The sequence below is a fragment of the Schistocerca nitens genome, chromosome 4 (genome assembly GCF_023898315.1).
Source record: "Schistocerca nitens isolate TAMUIC-IGC-003100 chromosome 4, iqSchNite1.1, whole genome shotgun sequence".
Classification (NCBI taxonomy): Eukaryota; Metazoa; Arthropoda; class Insecta; order Orthoptera; family Acrididae; genus Schistocerca; species Schistocerca nitens.
The window spans coordinates 316352810-316379747 of NC_064617.1; the positions used below are offsets into that span (position 1 = coordinate 316352810).

Below are 26938 nucleotides of genomic sequence, written 5' to 3' on the forward strand. Positions count from 1 at the left end.
CTCACTGCAGAATGATCCTACTACCACCAACATACATTTTGCATAAGGACAATGAAGATAAGATACGATAAAAAGAGCTTATATGGAAGCATGTAGATTGTTGTTTTTCCCTTGCTCTGTCTGTGAGTGGAACAGGAAAATAGACAACTAGCCATGTTACAGGGTACTGTGTGCCACGCACCTTATGGTGACTTGTGAAGTATGCATTTATATGTAGATGTGAAATATGTGTCCAGGACATTGGAAGATTCTTCAAAACTGTGATGTCTACTAATGAGACAAATATACTGATAAAGGACCGAAACATATCCATACCAGATACAACCACAAGAATAATGGAACAGGTTTACAACTGGCTCAAAGCAAACAGCTTAATCTTTAATATCATAAAGAAATGTAATAGGCAGTTACAAACAGGTACCAGAGATGAAGATCAGTGGATACACACTGTAGATAAGGCTTCATGACTGAAAGTCATAGGGATCCAGATGGATAATAATAAACTGAGCAGGCACCAGCATATGTGTAAGGCTGAGTTCTGCCTACTTTACACTTGTATTGGCCCACAATCTGGATTCTTAGCTACTTTCATTCAACACTATCCATGGCATAATTTTCTGGGCCAAAGCAGCTAAGATAAAAATATTTACTTTAAGAACATTGTTCAAATTTCATAATGGAAAATCTTGCAAAAACCTCTTCAGGGATCTAAGCATTTTAATGATATTTGTGCTTGTTATAAATTTGAATTTAGAATGAAGAGCGAAATTCGACCACAATACTGGAAGCAAAAATAATTTTCACGTAGATTAAGCATCCCTTTTAAAGGTTTCAGAATAGAGTTTTATATTCTGATACAAAAGTTTATAAGAGATTGCTGGTAGACATCAGGAGGGAAGTTGAAAACCCCAGATACTGAAAAATTCAGTAAAAGTCTTGAAGCTATTCCTTTCTTTAAGCTACTCCTATACTGTATCAGAATATTTGGTCTAAGGGATACAAATTTCCCATAACTCAAATGTTTATACACTGATGTGATGGAAAAAAAAAATTAATATAGAGTAATGACATTTTGTGATGCATTTGTCTAGGGACATATTTAAGTGACTGGCATCGCAAGATCACAGGTTAATGTAAGCACGAGATAATCCATTGTAAATGTGAAATGCTGGTACATAAATATCTGGTGTAACTGCCAGAATGTTGAAAGCAAGCACGCAGATGTGCTCACATTGTGTTGTACAGATGCTGGATGTCAGTTTGAGGGTTGGAGTTCCATGTCTATTGCACTTCCTCGGTCAATAAGGGATGGTTTATGTCAGTACTGGATGATGCAGGAGTTGTTGCTTGATGATGTGCCATTTGTGCTAAACTGGAGATAGATCTGGTGATCCAGCAGGCCAAGGCAATATACCAACACACTGTAGAGCATGTTGGGTTACAACAGTGGTATATGGTATGTGGGCAAGTGTTATCCTATTGGAAAACACCCCATGGAATGTTGTTCATGAATGGCAGCACAACGGATCAAATCACCAGATCAACATACAAATCTGCAGTCAAGGTGTGTGGGATAACCGTGAGTGTGCTCCTGCTGTCATTTGAAATCACATCCCTGACCATAACTGAAGGTATAGGTCCAGTGTGTCTAGCACATAGAAAGCTTGACTGCAGGCCGTCAACTGGCTTTCCTCTAACCAAGACATGGCCATTACTGGCATGAAGGCAGAACTGACTTTCATCAGGAAACACAACAGACGTCCAACCTACCCTCCAATGACCTTTTGCTCGACACCATTGAAGTTGCAGAGGGCAATGGTTTGCGGCCAGTGGACTGCATGCTACAAGGCATCTAGTTCGGAGCTGTCCTTGAATCATTGAAGTAATCAATTTGTACTAGTTTGCTGTGTCACTGTGGTGCCTGCTGCTGCTCAGATTGCTGCTGCAGATGCAATACAATGCACCAGAGTCATTCTCAGTAGTGGCACGTGCAAAGTCTTCTTGCAATCAAACATTCTTGTAACCATTCCTGCCTGCAATCATGTACAGTGGCCACATTCCTGCCAAGTCTTTCCAGTATTGTAGAAGGAACATCCAGCTTCTCATAGCTCTATTACACAAACTCATTCAGACTTAGAGAGGTACTAATAATGGTGTCTTTGTCACCTTGGGCTGATTACTAGTTGCTAACAATCTAGCAGTCTTCAGATGTAAGATATAAAACAGTTTTTCCTCATGTTAGCAACATACAACAGCTTACAGAACTGCAGAAAATATCGTAGCTTGTTCAAGAGTATACACAAAAATTAATTACAGAATACATACCATAAATCATTCTTGATTAGTGTTGGTAGTAATATAATGAAGAGACACTGAAAACAAAAGATTATTTGTATAATTCTCCACTAAAGTAACTAAGTGTAAAAGATACCAAAGGCATTAAGTTGTTACAACTTAGTAACTGACACAATCAGTATTTAAATCACTTCGTAACAGAAGTCATCATATATGTGGTGATCTGATGTAGTGTATGTGAATAGAATGGCAGTTTCTGTCCCTACAGCATGCAAGAAATGCACACTATGGTGGACTGGGAACTGCTGTCCACTAGATTTTTATGATATGTTTACATTTAGTCATTATAATAGATAGTTCCCTGCACAAATACTGTTCTATTTTTACTGCTTCTTCTCTATATTAATGCATACTTTCAGTTTTATGACTGTGCTTCAATTACATTGGCCACAAATAACGAAAGGTTGTTTAATCAAGAATGTTTTATGGTATGTGTTCTATGATTAATTCATGTATATACTCTTGAACCCTGCTACAATATTATCTGCAGTTCTGTAAGTTGTTGTATCTTGTTAACACGAGATCTTCTTTATATCTTAGGTCTGACGATGACTAGATTGTTAGCCAAAACTATTACTAAATCCAAATAAAAAAGATTTCATGTGCGTTCTTGACGTCATGGATTTGAAATCCGTAACATAAACAATAATAATAATATTGTGATTAAAAATAAAGTTTTAAAGTTTTTAATACTTTTTTCATAAAACATGTTATATAACTAAAATAGTTTCAGAAAGAGTCAGTTTATACTATATAGTTGCACATTTTTGAAGCTTTTGAGAAGTTTTTTACTTCCACAATATCCTATGGAGAACATTAATGAAGTTTTAGCTTTTTACAGAAACAATACGAACATCTGGACATGCATGCACTGTATTGGAGAACAATAAGATATTCAGTTAAATAAACAAAGATGACAGAGTACAGGTAAAGAATATGCTGAGACTTAATACGTGTTGCATGCATCATCACATCTGTCTCTCTCTCACACTCATGCACACTCTCTCTCATTCACACACAAACTGATGACGACAGGAGCAACTAATGCATTATACTCACTATTTCTGCAACAAAAAAGCAGTACATTTATTCACAAATGAGAGTCACAAGGAAACTACATGGTGAAAGAAAGACAACATACTATCATTACTTTTGATATTAAATGGATTTATTTACATTATTTTTATAGTATGTACATAGCAAAATATGCAGCAACCATTTACATTTTACTAACAATGACAGCAATACATTAAAAAACTTCCTGAATGTGCATAGAAAATGCTGGAAAAGTGATGTTTATTTTCACATCAAGAATATTATAAGGCACTTTTATGATAACTTGTTAGGAACTCTTTACATTTTTTTACAGCCACAGATGATGTGATTGGAATTCCATCAATGAATACTCTATGGTCATGTAGAAAAACTTTATTTTTTACCTCATATTGACCTTTTGTTTTAGAATATTTGCACACATTTGCATCAAATGGATATAACTTTTTGTAATATTATCCTAATGAGATGTGCTTAATTTCTGTAGATTTGTTACATTAAGAAGTAGTAGTTTAATAGTTAATAGCAATGAAGGATTGCAAATGAAGCTCTTATGATGAAAGTCTGTGGCAAAATGCAGGTCTTATGGATTTTTTCAGCACATATGTTAGGAATGGATGATATACTAAAACCTAGGAATATAAAAATGAAGTAATTTCATTAAAATACAAGTAATAAATATGCAGATTACACACCAACAGACATGTACTGTACAGTAATTAAATTTTAACTAGCTCCGCTGCAACTATGTTACAAATTTCTTACAAAAATCATGATACTCACAAACAGACATACAACAGTCACACATCATATACAAATGTAATCATTCATACATGTGGCATAATGATATTAAGGGAAGAAGTTATGCGCATTCAGCTATTAAAAAGCATTATAATTTTGTACAAATATTAAGTAAACAAAACAGTTAACTATCACAAAGCTTGGGTTCCTACAATTTACATACATTTTCATTGAAATGTAGTGAACTAATAATGGCCTTAGAGATTTACTACACTGAATAATAGTTGAATCTTTGATACACAGCTTGTCTCTTAAATTTTTGTGTTTAAAAGAGGTAGTTTCCAAAAAACTGAAATATGAAAACAATAATGCATTTTCTGTGTGCTGAAAACCTTGTAAAATAAGTTAACTGCATTGTAATGAACCTTTCTAAAACTTATGCAAACAGAGGAAACAGTTTGTGTGAGGCAGAATAAAGCCATTCATAAAAAGTTTGTGAAAAATAAGGGAAATAGTTCATCCAGATCTGTAACTCTATATAAAGTGCTTTTTTGTAAAATGCATAACACTTAAATAATTTCAGGATTCAGCTCTTTCGTGTATGATAGTAATTTCACAATTTGCAGTCTCTCTTTTGTACATGGTACATGGTTCCCCATTCCATTAAGTCTGCCAATTTAAATACTGCATCTTGACTATCTATCTATGATGCTTACTCAAATGGTAATATTTAATTTACAAAAGATTTATTGACAGTGTTGCATTATTCATAATTTGCCATGAACAGTAAATGTCAGTTTGTGTTTTGAATAATGATTCCAACTTGATTATTAAGTGTGAATCATATAATATAAACAGGATATTTTGTAGTTACTGCATTATGCTTTTACACAAATAATATGAAATAACAGACCTTTGTTATACAGATCATTTTATAGGTGTACAGGAACATTTTTATAACAAAAAAATGTTTTTTAATCTTTGCTATTCATGCAACAGTGTATTGACCAGTTGAATGATTTATTTGTTCTGTGTTGCTTGGACAGAGAATGTGTGATAGAAGTGAAACCAATAAAAAACTTGGGCATTAAAACTGGACTGTTAAGCAAACTAAACAAACAAACAAATAAATCAGTCAACCAACCATCTGTATGGTATAGTAATGCACAAGAATAACTATTGGCGTTTTGTATCCTTTATGAAGGATTTTTGCAGTCACCCCTTCTTTAGCTACAGTTAAACAGAAACACACAGAAACAACTTATACCAGTCTCACTGCTATACTAAAGCTGCCATATTAGACTTTCAAGTATATGACACAACCATAGGTAATTCTTTCATCTATACTGTCATATGTGTGTCAACATCCATATTCTTTTATGCCTTTTTAGGTTGGAAGTTACTGTTAATTATTCGAGTATCTACTTGACGATCAACAGAATAATAGTTCCACTAGGGACTGAACTCCAAATTCTGTACATGCATTAGGGAGTGCATGCATTACAACCTGGCATAGAAGAATATGAAAATAATTATCCTTCCTTTTGACTTAGTATTTACATTAAACATAATCAAAACTGATTAGTTTAGTTGCCTCAATAACTTAAATACTGGAATTGGTGTGGAGCTTCAGTTCCAATTCAGAACATTTATCAGTCTTCTCAAGAAATGTTCTACATTTCCAGAGCCACAACTGGTACAGAAAACAGGTTACTTGTCTTCTGTTTCTATCCTTCACAGCGCTTCATCACCATTAGAGTAATGACCATTACGATTCAATGGTTCTTTCTCTGGTGTGTCAGTTGGTCTGTTCCTCTTGAAGAAGCCACACTGAAATGGTTTAAATTGTTATTTTACACTTCTTTTGAAGTAATAAGACGTTTCACTCACTTTACATCAAGAAAACTGTTAATATTTGTATAACTGTTATGTATTGTGAAATTAAATGATTGTAAGTTGACTACAACTGAAAATCAAAACAATGTGGAGAGCTGAATGAAGAAAAATGTGCATAAAAATGATACATTATTCAGCAAGATATATTTTAAAAAACTCTTAATTCAATACTGCATTGACAAAACAAGATGAAAATGTTTTAGTATGGGATATGATATTTCAGCATACTGTTCTCAAATGGTGACTCTGAAAACTTCATATCATGGATGGAATAGGCTATTGCCTGTTACCTATTACAAACAAAGAAAAAATAAAAATAAAAATAATGTGTGGTGCCTTCAGTGTACATATGGGACAAAACTGTGCTGGCTAGAGGGCTGGAATCTCTTATGTAAAATCATCTTCACAATTAATTTACAGACAACAGCATATTCCATGATGCACAACACAGATTTTAAAAGATTAGGTCCACTAGTATGACTGTGTGTATTCTGGTAAGAAAGATAATGAAAATGTATGGAGAGTTAGAACCTATAGAATTAACATTTTGTGGTGTTAATGAATCATTTGACTGCATATCACACAACACCTTGCTGGGCAAGATGAACTATGGTGTTAGTGGTGTTGTTCTGAAAACCTCAGTCCTATATAGAAAACAGTTGACAGTATACATCTGATGAACAACATCATGGAACAAAGCTAGAACATACAATGCCTTAGATATCCATACTTTTGTCTCTTCTATTTTAATATTTATAAATAACTTGAACTCTGATGAACAGATTTTCTAATTTGCAGATGGTACGAGCTTATACCTAATGCAAAAATCCTAATAAAGAAATTCATGAAGCTGAGGTATTATTCACTATGGACAAAGAGCAACTCCTGCTAAACAGAATGAAAAGAATGATGATAAAAACATGAGTAGCTATTATATAGTCTTGGTGGCACAATGTTCTTGGATAACGCAGATGCTGCGAAACACCTTGGTGTCATAACTGACAAGAAAATGCTGCACATGTGCATGAAAAACTTCCATGTGTTGTATACCTCTGGAGAAACTGAAGACGTATAATAACAACACAGTATCTTTTAACAGTGCACCATGCACTCCTTCACAATATCAGTTATGGATTACAGTTGTGGGGCCACTTAACAGATGATAAAAAGTCTTACTACTCCAGAAGAAAGCAAAGTTGGAACATCAATGGACCACTGGAGACCTATGTTCATAAAGCTATGAGTAATGACAGTACTCAATCTATTTGCTTTCAACAGCCTGAATTATGTAAAAGAAAGCCAGGAAACCATCCCAAATTGTCAATTATCCAAAATGTGTGACAGCTTATCAGTATCACCACTGAAAATACGAGGTGCATTCAAGTTCTAAGGCCTCCGATTTTTTTTCTCCGGACTGGAATGAGTTAGAAACATGCGCATTGTTTTAAAATGAGACCGCGTTCATTGTCAATACGTCCCAGAGATGGCAGCACCATACGGCAGATGGAATTTTACTGCCAGCAGCGAGAATGAGAACTGTTTTAAATACTTAAAATGGTGACGTTTTCCTTACTTAAACAGCGTGCAATCATTCGTTTTCTGAATTTGCGTGGTGTGAAACCAATTGAAATTCATCGACAGTTGAAGGAGACATGTGGTGATGGAGTTATGGATGTGTCGAAAGGGCGTTCGTGGGTGCGACAGTTTAATGAAGGCAGAACATCGTGTGACAACAAACCGAAACAACCTCGGGCTCGCACAAGCCGGTCTGACGACATGTTCGAGAAAGTGGAGAGAATTGTTTTGGCGGATCGCTGAATGACTGTTGAACAGATCGCCTCCAGATTTGGCATTTCTGTGGGTTCTGTGCACACAATCCTGCATGACGACCTGAAAATGCGAAAAGTGTCATCCAGGTGGGTGCCACGAATGCTGACGGACGACCACATGGCTGCCCGTGTGGCATGTTTCCAAGCAATGTTGACGCGCAACGACAGCATGAATGGGACTTTCTTTTTGTCGGTTGTGACAATGGATGAGACGTGGATGCCATTTTTCAATCCAGAAACAAAGCGCCAGTCAGCTCAATGGAAGCACACAGATTCACCGCCACCAAAAAAATTTCGGGTAACCGCCAGTGCTGAAAAAATGATGGTGTCCATGTTCTGGGACAGCGAGGGCATAATCCTTACCCATTGCGTTCCAAAGGGCACTACGGTAACAGGTGCATCCTACGAAAATGTTTTGAAGAACGAATTCCTTCCTGCACTGCAACAAAAACGTCCAGGAAGGGCTGCGCGTGTGCTGTTTCACCAAGACAACGCACCCGCACAATGAGCTAATGTTTTGCAACAGTTTCTTCGTGATAACAACTTTGAAGTGATTCCTCATGCTCCCTGCTCACCTGACCTGGCTCCTAGTGACTTTTGGCTTTTTCCAACAATGAAAGACACTCTCCGTGGCCGCACATTCACCAGCCGTGCTGCTATTGCCTCAGCGATTTTCCAGTGGTCAAAACAGACTCCTAAAGAAGCCTTCGCCGCTGCCATGGAATCATGGCGACAGTGTTGTGAAAAATGTGTACGTCTGCAGGGCGATTACGTCGAGAAGTAACGCCAGTTTCATCGATTTCGGGTGAGTAGTTAATTAGAAAAAAAATCGGAGGCCTTAGAACTTGAATGCACCTCGTATTTAATATTTTACCTCTTGAAGTATAATAACTGGCACAGGAAAAGTTCTGAACCTAAATTCATAATAGTCTATGACTGTGACCATTGTATGTCATTGTACTTTCATTTCCAAGCATTGGTGTGATAATGAGTGAAACACTTTTCAGAAGTTAAGGAATACTACAGCTAACCAATTGCCTTACATTTTTGTAATCCATACTGACTGGCGTGGAGAGGGTAATTTTGTTTGAAATACCTCATTATGTCTGAGCTCAAAATATTTTCTAAAATCCTACAGCACATGGATGTTGATGTAATGGAGAGTACTTTTGTGAATAGCTTCTGCTACCTTTCTTGTAAATGATTGTTTTCTGTGCTTCCTTTCAACTACTGGGAACAGTTTTCCGTTCCAGAGGCCTACAGCATATTATGGTTCCAATAAGGGCTAATACAACCCAATTTCTATGTAGGACCTGACAGGGATTCATTATTCAATTTTAGTGATTTCAGTTGTTTCTCACAGACACTAATATCAAAAAAACTAGTTCCAACAGATATCACCAAAATAAACAGGTGTACTGAGCAAACTCCAGGTGGATGAGTCTCAATAAAACCTACAATTAATGTGCCAGGTTAGTAAAATATTACATTAAAACTTTGCCTTGTCTGACACTAGATAGTTTTGAACTCTTAGTACTTCACTCACAATTACGTGGCTCTTGTGTGTACAGATAATTTCCCACATGAAATATCTGTGGGTTTTTACAGACTTTGAATGTTATCACTGCATCACTGTTCAATCTTCACAACATATCATTCAATTTTCGTGGAATCTTGACTCGAGCATTGCTGTGTGGATCTCTCAGTTAATGTAACAAATGATTTGTGTTAGTTTCTTGTGAGAGACTACAGCAGTGATGAGACCCGAATTCTATGTGCATTATTCTTTGTTCCAGTGCAGATTTTTGTAATAAAGATCAAAATATGAAAAAATGGGAAGCTACTACTACATAATAATTTTTGTAACACTTGTGCAGGACTCTTGATTCTTGTAACAGCTGGATAAATGCAAAAAATTAAAATTGAGAATATGATCCACACACAGACAAGATGTAAGGCAAATAGAGTATAATGTAAAAAAGAAAAAAAAGGTAAATTTTCAGTATAATTGTATTGAGATCTAGATTAAATTAAACTCTGTATATGTTGTTACTAAGGAAAGAAATGTATTTTGAGTGTGTTTGTAATGCATACCTTCCAAAGCAACAGTATTAACAGCAGCAATATAAGAACACCGGCACATGCAGACAAAACTACAACCCACAAAGGCACAATCTCTGGCTTTGTGGGTACATCTGTTGATATAGCATCAGTAAATACTTCTTCACTTCGAATGATAGGACGATATGGCTTGCCAATGTAGGGCAGTTGAGTAACTTGCATTGCTAACAGTGAAGATACACGAAGTCGTTTGTTTGAAGCCACCTATAGAAGAGGAAAATGTAAAAATGAGAATACAGATTACAGTTTGATAGGTGTAACTTCTATTAAAGGTTTAATTAATTGGGGTTTTGCTTACATTTAATTCTCAATAGACATTATTAAAAAAATAGTTACAAAAGAGGATCATTTACCTTCTTAAGTGTTTGTACCCATGCTCGAGAGCGTATCTGTATGTTCACTTCCTGATCTTTGGTAAATTTCTTGATTACACACTTTAGTCGTACACAGTTTGTGGAATTACACTGAAGCAGCTGATCGAAGTCAGTATCTGCTTGCAGGTCCCTTTTATGCCTACCATAAGGCACTGCTCTATCTTGCTGATCAGGAGTTTGATGTGCAGTGATGGTTTTCTTCTGAGAGCTGTATGTTTCTGTATATTCAGATCCGTCGTCATAATAATCATCCTCATCATCATCATCTTCTTCTTCTCCAGCTTTCTCTTCATCATAATCTTGCTCTCCATCAGCTGTACTCTTGTGTTGTTCTTCCCAGTGATTGGTAGCTCCTGGATGCTTACTACTCCACTGGCGAGAAATATACTGTTTCACACCACTTCCATTATCTTCATTGCTAGTTGCACTGTATTCTATGCTGCTTTGAGTCATACCTCCTCTCACTTCTGGAGATGGATAATAATATGAGCTGCTTCCTTGTACCTCACGTTGTGAGCCACTTAAATCATTCAAATTGGTACGTTTTCCCTGCTGAAGAACTGTGTTTGAGCCGCTGTTAACCCAATAGTGCCTCAGCTGACCATCAGAGGCTGTGGAACCATGAAGCAAAGTTCCCTCAAAATTATCAGGTGATGGAGTGGGCTTTCCTCCTGCAAGTTGCCATGCAGGGATAAACCGGATTCCACTCTCAGATTCATGTGCTCCTTCATCAATATGACTGTCACTCGCAATAGCAGATCCATTGTTAAGGGAATGATATGAAGAGGATGACGTGAATTTGTGAAAGGTGCTAGAAGAGTTATTTGCTCCATCCGAAAAATCGTAAGTATCATCGCCATCATCCTGATCATCACTTGACCACTGTGCAGAGGAGGACCCAGTATCATCAGAAGTAGTGAAACTATAATTTTTATAGTGATGTACTGGTTTGTCATTCTCTCTCCAAGTGACTGAGTAGTTGTGAGAAGTATGTATCTTCTTTTTATGTTTCCCTATTTTGTCACCCAGTCCATAATGAGATGTTTTATTGTAACTTTCATGGCGACCAGCACTACCTTCCTGCAGTGTTTCACTGTGTGGTACAAGACCACCCCAACTCTTCGAATAAACAGCTCCAGATTCACCAGTACTAACATTTTTACTATCACTTGTGTGTTGATTATGTTTCTCACTGCCCATGAAATCACTTTTTCTGGGTTCTAAAATATCACCAGTCTTCTGTATATGCTTCTCTTCTAGGCTTCCACTACTTCCTTGTATCTGAGTTCTGCTTTGATGTGAACCATTACTGAAAGTCTCATAATGAGTACTGGTGCTCGATGTTTTGTGATATTTCTCTGTGCTCTTTTTTCCTGAAGCTGAGCTGCCTTCCACTTCCACCATTCCATATTGTGAATGATGAGAAGCTGCTGCTATACCTTTTTTCTTCTGCTCAATCTGCAATCAGAAATGGAAACATAAAGCATGCATTTAGAATTTCAGTACTTAAAATTAATTTGAACTTATTCCCAAAGTGAAATCTTCTGCAACAGTGAGTAAAAGCCACAGTGTAGCAGGAATTATACTGGATGATAAAAACCAATATGTAAGTGTATACATGTATATGTGTGCATGTTCTAGCATAACTCTGGAATTCCTAGAATAAATTCAGCCAAACTTGGTACACACAACTTAGTGTCAGTCACAAAAATATCACAAAGATAAAATTAGAGAGATCAGAGCCTACACAGAGGCTTACCAGATATTGTTCTTCCCACAAACCAGTCGCACCTGTAACAGGGAAAAGGGGAACAGACACTGGTACTCAAAACACACTCTGCCACACACCATGAGGTGGCTTGCAGAGTACAAATATAGATAAACTGGGAGAGAAGTACTGTGGATGTAAGATGTCCTGGTATAGTATACTTGGCAAAAGAAGACTGCTAATAACTGGCAGCACTCTTGCCAGTTTTAAACTGCGAAATGCAAGTGGCAGCAGGTGAAAACAATAACTGTCTACAACACTGAGGTGTTGCCATAGAGATGCACACAAAATTGCGTAACGTGATTTCTTGATGTAGCATTTGGCGCAGCCATGCTAAGCTCACATCAACTGTCAGGGATCTTCTTTTGAAATGAGAACACATAACTACCATGTATGTTATAGTTTTCAAAAAGTAAAAGTGTGAATGTAAAACCAAAGTTATGGTACAAAATCAATCTAACAGAAGCAGATCAATAATGTGACAAACAGACAATTAGATAAATAAGCTACTGGCGTAGTCAGAAAGTTAATTTTTGTATTTTTAATATTCATATTCCTAGTGTACAATGAGCAAAACTTCAGAAAATAAAAAACATATGTCCTTGGTATCAGGACAGATCCGGAATTGTGTTGATAAATAATGTTCAAAAAATCCTCCCCCAACAGGAAAAATATATACACTATGTGATAAAAAGTATCTGGACACCTCCAAAAAATATGTTTTTCATATTACGTGCAATGTGCCACCTAGTGCCAGATACTCCAGATCAGCGACCTCCGTAGTCATTAGACATTGTGAGAGAGCAGAATGGGGCACGCCACGGAACTCAAACATGGTCAGATGATTGGTTGTCACTTGTGTCATAAATCTGTATGTCCACACTCCTAAACATCCCTATGTCCACTGTATCCAATGTGATAGTGAAGTGGAAACATGAAGGGACATGTACAGCACAAAAGCGTACAGACTGACCTTGTCTGTTCACTGACAGAGAATGCCGACAGTTGAAAACGGTCGTAATGTGCAATAGGCGGACATCTATCCAGACCAACACAGGAATTCCAAACTTAAGATCCACTGCAAGTACTATGACAGTTAGGTGGGAGGTGAGAAAACTTGGATTTCATGGTCGAGCGGCTGCTCAAAAGCCACACATCACGCTGGTAAATGCCAAACAATGCCTCGCTTGATGTAAGGAGTGTCAACATTGGACGAATGAACAGTGGAAAAATGTTGTGTGGAGTGACGAATCATGGTACACAATGCGGTGATCCGATGGCAGGACATGGGTATAGCAAATGCCCGGTGAACGTCATCTGCCAGTGTGTGTAGTGCCAACAGTAAAATTTGGAGGGGGTGGTGTTATGGTGTGGTCATGTTTTTCATGGAGGGGGCTTGCACTCCTTGTTGTTTTGCCTGGCAATATCACAGCACAGGCCTACATTCTTATTTTAACCCCAGCACCACTGGGGGGGGGGGGGGGGAGGCCAAAAATTTCCCACAGTATTTGTTTTATTAGTGTAATATATCTGTTTGTTGGAGTGAAAAAGCAAGAATTTAGATAGTTCTAGAAAAATATCTAGAGAATATACTATCATGGTTTTATAAATTTTATGAATTATTTAAATCTGCCTATTATATTTAAGTTCGGGCAGTTTTTCCCCTCCTCCCCCACCCCCACCCCCACCCCCTTAGACATCGGTGAGACGACTTTTCTCATTAAAATATTTCTCAATATGGCAGAAAGAAGTGCAGTTTCTGACTGTTGGTACTGCTGTATTGTGTTGACATTTTTGTTTTGAAATAAATATCCTTTGTTGTTTGAGCAGTTGTATGTTACTCGTAGTTCCAATAAAATGTCTCGTCACTATCAGAGGTTTCTCACAGATGAAGAGGTGTCAGCTATAATAAATTAAGCAAGTGAAGGTGATGAAAGTGATCTAGAAGAAGCGGATACAGTTGTGACATATGGTAGTGACAGAGCAGTTGCAAATGAGTCAAGTTCGTGTAGTTCATCCCCTGATGAACACCATGTAGCTACTTCCAGCATCACTGTTACAGCAAAAGGCAGTAGGGAATATATTACTGCACCTCCACGGCAATTATGCAGGTCAGTACAGAATATAGTGAATTTTTGTGAAGGTTTGACTCATGACGGCTTGATCTCTAGTGTTTCAGAATCTTTTAAAAAGTCTACAACTCCCAAAATAATGAAGATTATCATGGGCTATACAAACCAAGAAGCTCATAATAAGAACATAAAACTGTAGAAGAAATCTACACCTTCCTTGATATTCTGATACTGATGGGCACAAATAATGACACTAGACTGCCTCTTGAGGACTTATGAGGGAAAGTACTGGGAAAGAATATCTACATAGCTACAATGAGTTGTATTCGATGAGGAGAACTTCTGTCCCTGACTCGATTTGATGATAAAGAAACAAGAACTGAAAGACAAAAGCAGGATACGTTTTGCCCCTTTTGTGAAGTTTTCGACAAAATTGATGAAATGTTTGTGAAATACTATACCAAGTGCAGATCTAACGATCGATGAAATGCTCTCCCTATTTCGAGGAAGATGTCCCTTTAAGGTCTTTATGAAAGACAAGCCTGGGAAGTATGGCATATTGATTAGGATGTTATCAGATGCACACACCCAGTACGTTCTAAAAATGGAGGTATATGCAGGAAAGGATGAACGACCTGCCGAGGAATGGAGTGCAAAGGCAGTTGTTAGATGCGTAGTGAACCTGCTGGCAGAAAGTGGAAGAAATATAACAACAGATTATTGTTATACATCCACAGACCTAGCTGAGGAGCTTTACAATGATGACAAGTTAACTTTGGTGGAAACATTGAAGGGTAACAGAAAACACATACCAGAGCAGCTAAAGAAGACGCAGGGACGAGAGCTATTTTCCTCTAAGTTGTTATTCACAGATCTGAAAACAGGCAATGCACCAGTTACCTTGGTTTCATACATCTCCAAACTGAAGCTGGTTTCATACATCTCCAAACTGAAGCCTACTAAGAATCTCCTACTTCTTTCCACATTTACTTGCAGTCATCTCTCCAAAAAATCAACTAAAGTCTGCAATATCACTTGAGTGGAAGGATCCATATGGAACTGAGCAAATAATACCACAGCAAGAAAAAATTACAGTACCAGAAATCAACCACAATGTTGTCAAGAGGACAGTAATGAACAATGGAGTAGGGAAGATCAGTTTGCAGCAAAAGGATATTCAAAAGTCCAGAAACACATTGTGCTCCCAGAAGATCCTCAAGACCAATAAAACCCAGAGTTCAAAGTGACATGTTTTTGTGGGAAAGTAAAGCAACTAACAAATTCCCAGGACTGGGTAAAAACAACTGGCCAAGCCAGCTAGTTAAAACAACAGAAGCTGTGGCATCAACTGCAGATTCTTCAGCATCACTTACTCAATCAAATGTGGTGGAGTATACAACTCCAGTTACTGCAACACCAGGCAGTTAGGCGATTCCTCGGACTGTACGGAGCAAGAAGGCACCTCAACAGCTACCTTGACAACTAGACAGACAGAAGCCAGGTTGGGTAGTAGATCGAGAAATGCAAGATCGCCAAAGAACAGGAACACTTTTAATGCCTGGATCCAGAACTTATGTAAGTGAACCAACTCAGTGCATTTTAAAGGAAGATAATAAGAGTGACCAGTTAAAAATACCACTAAGGCTCATGCACCTAAACATACAGTACCTTAGAAATAAGCTTAATATATTACAGGTTTTTGTAAATGAACAGTCACCTCATATAGTAGTGTTAACTGAGCATGGATTAAAATCTGATGAAATTATTTACTGTAAACTAGAGGGCTACTCCTTAGCAAATAGTTATTGTAGACAGCAACATAAGGGTGGTGGTGTGGCAGTTTACATTAGTGAGAATCTCGAGTACAAGAAAATAAACTATCTAGACCAGTACAACAAAGAAGGCTTGATTGAAGTGACAGGCATTGAAGTCCACACCAAAGAGAGTAGAGAGGTTATGAGAAAACAAAGTTATTGGGATTTACCATCCACCAAAGGCTGATGTAGTTAGCTTCATAGACATATTTAGTAGAGTAGTGGGACGTTGTGGTCCCAGTGACCTAACTATACTTGGTGATCTGAATATTGAGGCAAAATCTTCCAGTTTGTGTAATATGAGGTTAATAGATACTCTTAACTCATATAATCTCATAAATGTAGTAAATAGTGATACCAGGGTAACAAAGTCCACATCTAGCAGAATTGATTACATTATACTATGTAAACATATTAAAGACAGTGTTAGGTGATGGAATATGGATTTTCACTACTCTGACCACAAATGCCAGCTTGTAGAGTATGTAAACACAAACATCCCAAAAATGACAAAAGTTTTTGAAAATAAAAGAATCCTAAAAGAGGGTAACATCCTGGCCCTAAGAAATAAATTAGCTATAGAGGACTGGGATCTGGTTTACCAGACTGAAGGATCTGAAAACAAATGGGCCAAATTCTATGATACTATGCTAAGACACTTTGACAGATGCTGCCCTGTTAAGAAAATACAGAGTGTTCACCCTTAACCAAAGTGCAAAAACCAACAGACTGATACTTTCAGCAAATATGATAAAACTCAGGCAAAACATCCAGGACCTGGATGTGTTACACAAGTCAACAAACCTGCAGGTTTTTAAGGCCAAGTACAATGAAGCCAAGAAAATCTTTAAGAAAGAGCTTTAAAATCTAAGAAAACAGATATACAAAAGTGAAATAGCTCAATCAGACAATATAGCCAATACCTCAAGGAGAATTGTAAATCAATTTCGCAAAGCCAGAAACTGAAATTGTAAATATAAGACATGAAGGAAACACAATTAAAGATCCTAATAAAGTCTGCAATGTTTTCAATAACTACTTTATATCTGCAGCTGTTAGTCCAGTTAATAACACAATTGTGAGTAGTGAGGTAAAGCTCTGCCCCTTTGAAGAGCCACCTTTTGAATTCAAACAAGTAAGTGAAAAAGAAATAAGCAGGATAATAAATAAACTAAAGAATAAGTTCTCATCTGGATGGGATGGTTTGAGTAGTATTGTGATTAAAAAATGTAATAAGGAATCAGTTAAAATAATCACCCGCCTGGTAAACTGCAGTATCAGAGATCATACATTTCCAAATGTATTGAAATGGAGCACAGTTAAACCAGTGCATAAAAAAGGATCCAAGGAAGAGGTTTCAAATTTCAGGCCCATATCATTAATACCTGTCTTCAGCAAAGTATTTGAAGTTGTGCTGCTGACACAACTTAGTGACTATTTCTTGAAAAATAAGTTCCTAACAGAGACACAACACGGATTCCGAAAAGATCATAGTACTATCACAGCAATTATGGAATTTCTTCATAAAACGTATGGTGCCCTTGATCAAGGAATGCAAACAGCTGGCATATTTCTAGACCTTACTAAAGCCTTTGACTCGGTAAACCATGAGTTACTTTTAAGTAAACTTGAGTCATACAATCTAAGTGCTGCATCCATGCAATTGCTGGCTACATATTTATTTAACCGCGAGCACTGTACAAAGCTGACTTACAAAATCAATAATCAGATCATTAATTTCCAGTCCAAATATGAGACAGTCACACAAGGTGTACCCCAGGGCTCAATTTTGGGCCATTTCCTTTTCCTAGTGTACATAAATGATATAGAGCAACCTTTCAACTCCCAATTGGTAACCTATGCAGACGATACCCTTTGTTATTTCTTGGTAAACAAAATGATGAGTTAATGTTGGTAGCAACTGAGGGACTACGTCAAATAACTACTTATTTCCAAGATCAAGGTTTGAAAGTTAATATCAGTAAATCTCAGTTATTGCCATTTAAAGTTACAAACTCACACCAAACCTCTATCAGTAACATACCGGTAGGTGGAATTGAAGTAGTGGACACAGAAGGCTGCAGATTTCTAGGTATTCACCTACATGAAAATCTGAGATGGGTAAACCATATCAAATTTTTATGCAATAAAATCAGCAGTTCATTACATCTAATCAGCCAGTTATCAAAAGTAGTTCCACATCAGACATTAAAAACAATTTATTATGGAACCATTTTTGCACAGATTAATTACGGGATAGAGTATGGGGTTGTGCTGCCGACATACGTATGAACAGAATATTAACCCTACGGAAAAGAGCAATCAGAATTATCCATGGATTAGGTTATAGAGATTCATGCAGGGAAATCTTTGTCCATCATAAATACCTCACAGTCTACTCACTGTATCTTTACAAATTAATTATATTTTTTGTGACACATCAAAACAAAGCAACAATGTGCTCTGATATGCATGCCTATAATACAAGAAATAAAGACTGCTATTACAGACAAAGAACAAAATTAAAAACGACAGATTAGTGGTCAAATATGGTACAACAGATTACCGAGCTCTATAAGGTGCCACAAAGGGAACTTATTCAAAGTGAAACGGAAATGTTTCTTGATTGACAAGTGTTTATACTCTTTAAGTGAATATTAAACTAAAATAAAGGGAAACATTCCACGTGGGAAAAACATATCTAAAAACAAAGATGATGTAAAGGCCTTTACAAATGTCTGCTTGTGTCTGTGTATGTGCGGATGGATATATGTGTGTGTGTGTGTGTGCGTGAGTGTATACCTGTCCTTTTATCCCCCTAAGGTAAGTCTTTCCGCTCCCGGGATTGGAATGACTCCTTACCCTCTCCCTTAAAACCCACATCCTTTCGTCTTTCCCTCTACTTCCCTCTTTCCTGATGAAGCAACCGTTTGTTGCGAAAGCTTAAATTTTGTGTGTACATTTGTGTTTGTTTGTGTGTCTATCGACCTGCCAGCACTTTCGTTTGGTAAGTCACATCATCTTTGTATATATATCATCTTTGACAGATGTTGCCTGTCTCAATGCTGAAACAATTTTCATGATAAACAACCCAAATTGGAATAAGAAGAAGCATAATGTAAGAAAGCTGTATCTGCCATAATCAGGTCAACATCTTGTTAGGCCAGCTGTGGAAGAGAGAGGAAAGAATACCATGGGTTTAGAAAAGCCTGTCATCTCTGCAAAGGAAAGTGTTCTAGGGAAAACGCCACCAAGCATTACTGCAACTGCTCAGTCTGTTGAATTTTCTTCAAGAGGAAGATGATACATCTGTTTCAAGAGTACAGGCATTCCAAGTATCTGTATTCCATTCATTTTGCAAAAAGTATCATATGCAAAGGTTGTGAAATTGAAAGTGAAAGTGAGTAGGAAGGAAAAATTCAATTAACTTCTGACTTTGATTTTCTGTTTTCTTATTTGTGGTTTGCTATTGTACGTTCTTCTATGATTTCTTAATAGAAGTCTGATGTATATGAAAGTGTTACTCTCATGATAAAAATATAATAATATTTCTCATATTCATTACTTTGTTTATTCTGTTTGTATATGTTATAATGTTCCTGATAACCATGGAAAGTGTGTTGCAACCTAGTAAATTAAATAATAAAATCAAACCAACCAACCAAACAAACAAAATGTTAAAAAGTGAAAAGAATGTGAGGCAAATTTTTGCCCCCACCCCCTAGACATCCATGAGACAGATCCAAGCTTCGTGGTGCTAGGGTTAAGCACCTTCTTGCTTCCTACTGTTGAAGAGCAATTCGGGGATGGTGATTGCATCTTTCAACAAGATCGAGCACCTGTTCATAATGCATGGCCTGTGACAGAGTGGTCACAAGACAATAACATTTGTATAATGGACTGGCCTGCACAGAGTCCTGACCTGAATCCTATAGAACACCTTTGGGATGTTCTGGAGTGCCAACTTCGTGCCAGGCCTCACCGACTGACATCGATACCTCTCCTGAGTGCAGCACTCCATGAAGAATGGGCTGCCATTCCCCAAGAAACCTTCCAGCACCTGATTGAATGTATGCCCGCTAGAGTGAAAGATGTCATCAGGGCTAAGGGTGGGTCAACAACACCTTATTGGATTCCAGTATTACTGATGGAGGGTGCCACGAACTTGTAAGTCATTTTCAGCCAGGTGTCTGGACACTTTTGATCACATGGTATAAATCCCTGTGAGGGAAAAAGGACACAAAAAACGTACCAAAACTTGAAATGTGTGTGTCCAATGAAAAGCAAGCATGGTCTATGTGTCCATAAAACCACAGTCAAGGCCACGTGTAGGGGAAAAACCCTGGTTAATAAAGGTGTAATCCAGGATTAAAGAAATGTAAAGTAAATGGCAGCCAAATAGATCATATAAGAGGTCTGTTCAAAAAATTCCGGAACTTTGTCCACAAAATTTTTCTACCTTTTGCTTATTGTGCATGGTCTCCTTTGAAATACTCTTCTCCACAATTGATACACTGCTCCCAAAACAGTTTACACTTCCAGAAGCAGTCTTGGTAGTAAAGCACTTCTGCAAATTTTCTTTTATCTCATTTATCATTGCAAATCTTCATCCTTTCAACAGGGTTTCAACTTTGGAAATAGAAAAAATGTCCACAGGGACCAGGTCTGGAGAGTATGGAGGATGAGGCAGCACATTCATTTCGTTTTTTGTGCAATAGTCATCCACCAACAGGGATGAATGTGTGGGTGTGTTATTGTGATGAAAGGGGCGTGTACTGTCTCACCACATTTCAGGCTGTTTCCTTCTCACATTTTCTTGCAGGCATTGGAACACATTGCGATAGTATCATCAATTAACAGTTTGTGCCTGTAGCATAAATTCATGATAAACTAATCATTCAAAGTCAAATAAAACTATCAGCATGCCTCTGATATTTGACCTGACCTAATGAGCCTTTTGTGGTCATGGAAAGCTTTCCTGATCCATTGTGAAGATTGAACCTTTGTCTCAACATCATAACCATAGACCCATGTCTCATCACCAGTTATGATTCTCTCTCACTCTCATTTGTGTGATTCAAAAGCTCTTCACAGATTGTGAAGTGAGGGTCTTTCTGATCTTGACTCATGAGCCATGGGATGAACTTGACAGCAACGTGATGCATTCCAAGATGCTGTGTCATGATTTCATGACATGATCCAACTGAAATGTTACATTATTCTGCATCTCTCATGCAGTCAGTCTTCGATTGGCATGCACAATTTCGTTGATGTTCCTGACTTGAGCATCGTCAGTAGGCGTCAAATGGTGTCCTGAATGAGGGCCACCTTTAACTCCCATCTAGCACTTTTTAAACTGCATGAACCACTTGTAACACCAAGTTTGGCTTAAGCACTTATCACCATAGGCTTCCTGCATCATTTGGTTTGTCCCTGTTCTTGAGTTTCACACAAAATTTAATGTAATTCTGCCATCTTGAAATTCGCAAGCTGTGTGACACAATGTTCTACTCAATACAGCACTGAACAATACCTAACAGACATACAGCAATGAAACTTCTGGCAGTTACACATTAAACACAGTCATGTGCAGGGATGCCAACCACATTTTGCTCCAACACATCATTGGCGCAAAATTATGAATTTTCTGGAATTTTTTTATCAGACCTCGTATATTGTATGAGAATAATTACTATCAATAAAGTGCAGTCTGATAAAGTCTGCAACCCTTAACATAATAAAATATGTTGCAGCTGCTTGCCTCCCAGATGTCATCAACAATGGTGGAGTGATTAAAAGCACAACTTTCAGACTTTCAAAGACATTTTGCCCCTGGGAGCAGGTCGAGAGTTTGAAATGGGTGACATGTAAAAACAATAAAAAATGGCCATTATTACCATCAGATTCACTGGTTTTAGCATTGTTAGGTTGAATGATTGATGACAGTTTTAGACATTTTTGTTTTTGTTCCTTATGTGTTTGGGGGGGGGGGGGGCAGGATTGGAGAAATGATGAAAGGGGTAACATAAAAATAATCGGATATGCAAGAAATTAGTGTCAAATCAACAGCATTCAGAGTGGCTAGGCTGAATGGTGAATCCTGATGACAACTGATCCATAAGGGTGAGTGTGGGCTTTGGAAGGATGTGACACAAAGTGTAAGTGTTGAAAGAATGGAGTAAAACCAACAAAAATAACGTTTACTACCTGGAAAAACAATGGGGTTGAGATATGCCTAGCAACCCCAAATCTGAGATGGGAAGCTGATGACATGAGAAACAATTAAAAAAATGTCTGATATTATTGTCATATCGAAAGACTTTTGGGGTTGCTGACTAATGGGTTGCAATCAGGAAGATATTTCACCACCTATTGGTGGGGTAAGGGTGAGAATTAAGTGACATAAAAACATTAGGTTGGTGCATAAGTTCATAGAGTTTTTGTTTTCCATGTTGGTATCCTTGTTGATATGGATTTATTTATTGGCTGTCATTTTTTATTTGTAGTTTTTGAGTTTACATATTGTCATTTTGTCATTAATAGATAGTGATTGGAGCTCTGGGCACTAGAAAATGAAGTGTCAAGTGGAGAAATCAGAACATTTCTGACATATTCTTCAGTTTGAGTTCAGTAGAGGGGTGACAACAGTGGAGGCAGCCAGAAAACTTTTCACTATGTATGAGGATAATGCCATTGGACAGACCACTGCAAAAAAAATGGTTTTCTTGTTTTAAGGAGGAATGTTTTGACATTAGTGAGTCTCTGCATTCAGGAAGCCCTTCAGGGTTTGAAGAAGATAATTTAAATTCATTACTCCCCAATGGTTCACATCATTGTTCTTGAGAACTGTCAAATGTGATGGAACTTTGACTATTCCACTATCATGTGACATTTGCATGTAAAGGGAAGGTTAAAACATCGGGTGTATGGGTACTGCATGCTCTAAGCCAAAATCACAAAACTTATGAGGTGGTCATATGTGCGAATTCTATTTGCTCATCATCAATTGACTAAGGAACAACACCAGCCATTCCTATCCTGTATCATTACTGGAGACAAGAAATGGTGTCTTTATGCTAACACAAGGAAAAGAAAAGAATGGTTGAACCCAAACAAAGCAGCGACTTCCTGTACAAAGACATGCTTGCATCCACAAAAGATAATGTTATGCACCTGGTGGAACAGTGGTTACTACAACTTGCTTCCCCGAGGTGTAACCATCACTGCTGACAGTTATTGTCAACAACTGAGCCATCTTGCAGACACAATCCAAGAACAACAACCAGGAAGACTATATGGAGTGATGCTACTCCACAATAACACCTGCCCTGTATTCTGCTAGAGTGATAAAAAACCACTAAACAGGAGTTGGGTAGGGAAGTCATTTCACACCCACCTTATCCATCTCATCTCGTACCCTCAGAATTTCAGACTTTTCTGCTCTCTATCAAACAAACTTGAAGGAACTTCCTTTCTGGATGAAAATGCACTCCGAACATGGATCAATGAGCTGGTCACCTAAAAGCCACGAGATTTCTACAATCCTGTGATGAAAAAGTTACCCCAGCTTTAGCAGACGATTGTAAATAGGGGAAGAGAATATATTATTGATCACATAAGTCTCTGATATTTGTATCTGTTGTGTAAAGTAAACTTACAGAAAAACACTACAAACTTATGGACCAACCCAATAACTAAATAGGCAGCTTCTGGATAACAAGTGATGTACACAAGAATAGGGACCAGAAAATTCTTCACAATTATTATCATGAGCAACCATTTGATACCCATTGCTGGATAAGCCCTTCTCTAGCCATCTCTATAACGTTGGCAACACTGTCCCCATGAAATTATTGCGAACTGTCATCTTAAATAAGTAAATAAAGAGTTAGAAACTCTCCCCTACAAGGTGTTTTTATGTTATATCTTTTAAGGTCTGGGACTCTCCTCTGGCACTGTTTCAACTCTCTGTACTTTTCCAGACAGATCCTTTCATCCATAGGCTGCACTCTTTTCAGTGCCATACTCCCAAGTTTTCATGTCTGCCCCCACTCCGGTTGAAGCGACATTTCTGCATTGTCAACTGATAACCCTGGCAGCCTGCAGTTTCTGTGTTAAGTGTTGTCACTATCCTCATTCACATAGTGATACTCCAGTTCTGGTCCTTTTTGCTGCACCCCGTCTGTCTGCTGTTGCGGTGGCAGATCCTTTGAGTGTCACACCAGTCCTCCGACCACAGCAACAGCACAAGACTGCATACTTTCTCTTGCTTTTTCCACTTACCAACCAACAGAGGGGCCATGGACATTTGGTCTCCAAATTAACATTAGGCGTGGTCCTCCTTTCTACAGACATCCCTCTGCAGGCTCCAGGTCTGGCTTCTGCTGATGACTCTCTGCATGAGTGAGCTCTCTGGGCCAGTTACTGAATGCTGTTGTATCTCATCACTCACAGACTCATGAGGGCACCACTGTAACCTCTGATTGCAAAAGCCAGCTGCTGACCACCACTGTGTGGCATCACTGGCATTATTACCAGGTTTTGCTGTGGCTTGGCCTCTCCACCAGGGTGTTGTGTGACCTTTGGTGTAGAACATCATTGCGTTTTCTTGCCATACCTTTTCCTTCCCATGTCACAGTCACTTATGTTGGACACAAACGCCTTTCTCTGACTTTTACTAGTCTCTTGCAATTCCACTTCATTCAGAAAGAAGATTCAGCAAGCTGCAGCCTGTCGGCCTGTGGTCCACATGAATTTGCTCCAAACAACAAGGGTCCTCCGCTGGATTACAACTTGGTCATCTTCATGGTTGTCTCTCCTCCCTCAGGTCGGCCATGGCACAAAATACTTGGGCAATCAGTCAGACTCCCCGGTTCCATGATTGCTCTCTCTTGGAAGTCTACACAGAAAAAGTCCTTACTGTAGAACTGCCTTAGCATCACCAGTGCGTGGTTCTCCACAGTGTAGTCACTACATTCCTTCTCTTTCCAGATTCGCCCAGGGCAGTTCCCATGCTAACTCCAGATTCTGCAGCCAAACTGGGCCATCCACACCAGTATCTAGATACTTCTTCATGCCCTCAGGTCAGGGTCCTAGGAACTGGGACACCCACACCCACGGATAATCTCTGTATGACATCAAGATGGCTCCACCATCTTTTTCCCTGATGGGGGAGTGGGGTGGAGAAGAGATGATGTATCCCTCACCTGAGACCATGTCTACCCACATCACAGACATGGCTGACAAGTCCGCTGCACTTCAGCTTCACAGGGGAAACTCCTGTGGCAGACCCTGATGTCAACAGTACAGCAGGCACAACATATAAATGACAAAAAGCTGGGTTGTGTTCAGAAAACATAAGGCTATTTTCAAGAATTACTTGAGAGGATTCTGTCTCATCAACAGTAAAGAGATAGGCCTCTTCAAAAGAAAGTTACTGACCTTTAGCTGCAGCGAATTTACCTCCTCCAACTTCTCACAGACGACAGGGCCTGTAACTTCAGGCTGTTCCAGGATGTAGAAAAAAGGGTCACCTGAGGACAATCATGATATTACATGTTAATATAGTGATTGGAATTATATTTAGGTAATACTAAGGTAATTGTATCTGAAAAATAAATGAAAAATGAAAATAAAGAGCAACAAACAGATGTAGGAGAAGTATATCAATAGATTTTCTGTTTAACTCAACATGCAGCTAACCTGCCAGTGTGTACATGGGCCACAGAATGTACAGGTCAGCCTCTACAATGTCAGCTGGTCCATTGTTGATTACAGTATAAGTGTGTGTTAGCTGAGGTCCAATTTCTGATTCTCGTGTTACATTAACAACATTGTATCCTGTAGTATTGTAATACAACTCTTGTGGACTAGACACCCTAAAAACAAAAACAAATTGGCAATAAAGACTACAATAAAAATGTTTGGTTTGAGTTCAGCCACAAGAATAAAGAGGTTTGATACAAGTGTTTAGGTGAATGTTAAAAAAAGAAATATCCTGAAATTTTATTCACAAACAAAGACTATATATTACTACCAAACTGTAAATGATAACAATGATAAAGCAAACTATTACTTACAGTAGCTTCTTAACTTTTTATCTCTTGAACCAGTTAACTGTTTGTGAAAACCATTAAGTAGGTGATGATTTCGATAATAAATGTCAAATAGTAGCAAAATATTAAGACCTAACTGATTTATCAGCTTGCCAATGCTTTCCTATCAGTCATAAAAAATGTATTCTCATTCATAACAGCCATAAGAAGTTGATGACATTCAATGTGGATTTATTTTTTCTTTTCTTTCCTTCTTTCAGAATTAGGAGCTCAAGTGAATATGTCTGACTATACTTTAAGGAATTAAATTGAGATGGGAGATTTACATGAATATCATGTCACATATGACATATGTGATTTCATTCCACCCACTTTTTAATTCACAAATATTTTGTATTCCACAGATACCAAGAATTCTTCTTCAGAAACATGTTGTAGCTTCATGTCAGGAATTTGCAGTATATTTTGCATTTTGAATTAATTGTAATTCATCAACCATACTCCATTGCATTTGGAAAGTCTATAAATGAACACAATAAAGCCAGCAGAAATTCTGGTACCTTGAGGGAGGGGTGGGGGAGGATGTGGGTTTTTGTGTTGCCCTGAAAGGGTCCTATTTATATGAGGAATGGTTACTAAGATCTGTGATTAATATTCTTCTAATTGTGCACAGATAGCCAATATGTTATCCGTGTATCTGCAAGAATCTTGCTAGAGACTTTAGAATCATAATCTTCACTCTGAATCCCAGAGAAGACATAGAGTCTTCAAGAAAATAATTCAGAAATTGATTTCTGTATTGTCAGAAAAAAAGGTTGCTACATCTGGAAAGATAATGTCGATTTTGATCTGATGAAGCA

At 37.9% G+C, this 26938-nt stretch overlaps 1 protein-coding gene across 2 annotated transcripts in view; it reads right to left on the reverse strand.

Moving 5' to 3' along the window:
* Nucleotides 1-3567: 3567 nt before the first annotated feature.
* LOC126251737 (integrin alpha-PS2-like) overlaps nt 3568-26938 on the reverse strand; it is an 836605-nt gene continuing 813234 nt past the window's right edge. For both annotated transcript variants that reach the window (XM_049952346.1, XM_049952345.1), the window contains 5 exons: nt 25726-25901; nt 25465-25556; nt 10349-11827; nt 9969-10199; nt 3568-5979 (listed from right to left, as the gene is read on the reverse strand). In XM_049952346.1, the coding sequence (XP_049808303.1) occupies nt 5884-5979; nt 9969-10199; nt 10349-11827; nt 25465-25556; nt 25726-25901 (2074 nt within the window). In that variant the 3' untranslated portion in view covers nt 3568-5883. The remainder of the gene's footprint in view (nt 5980-9968; nt 10200-10348; nt 11828-25464; nt 25557-25725; nt 25902-26938) is intronic.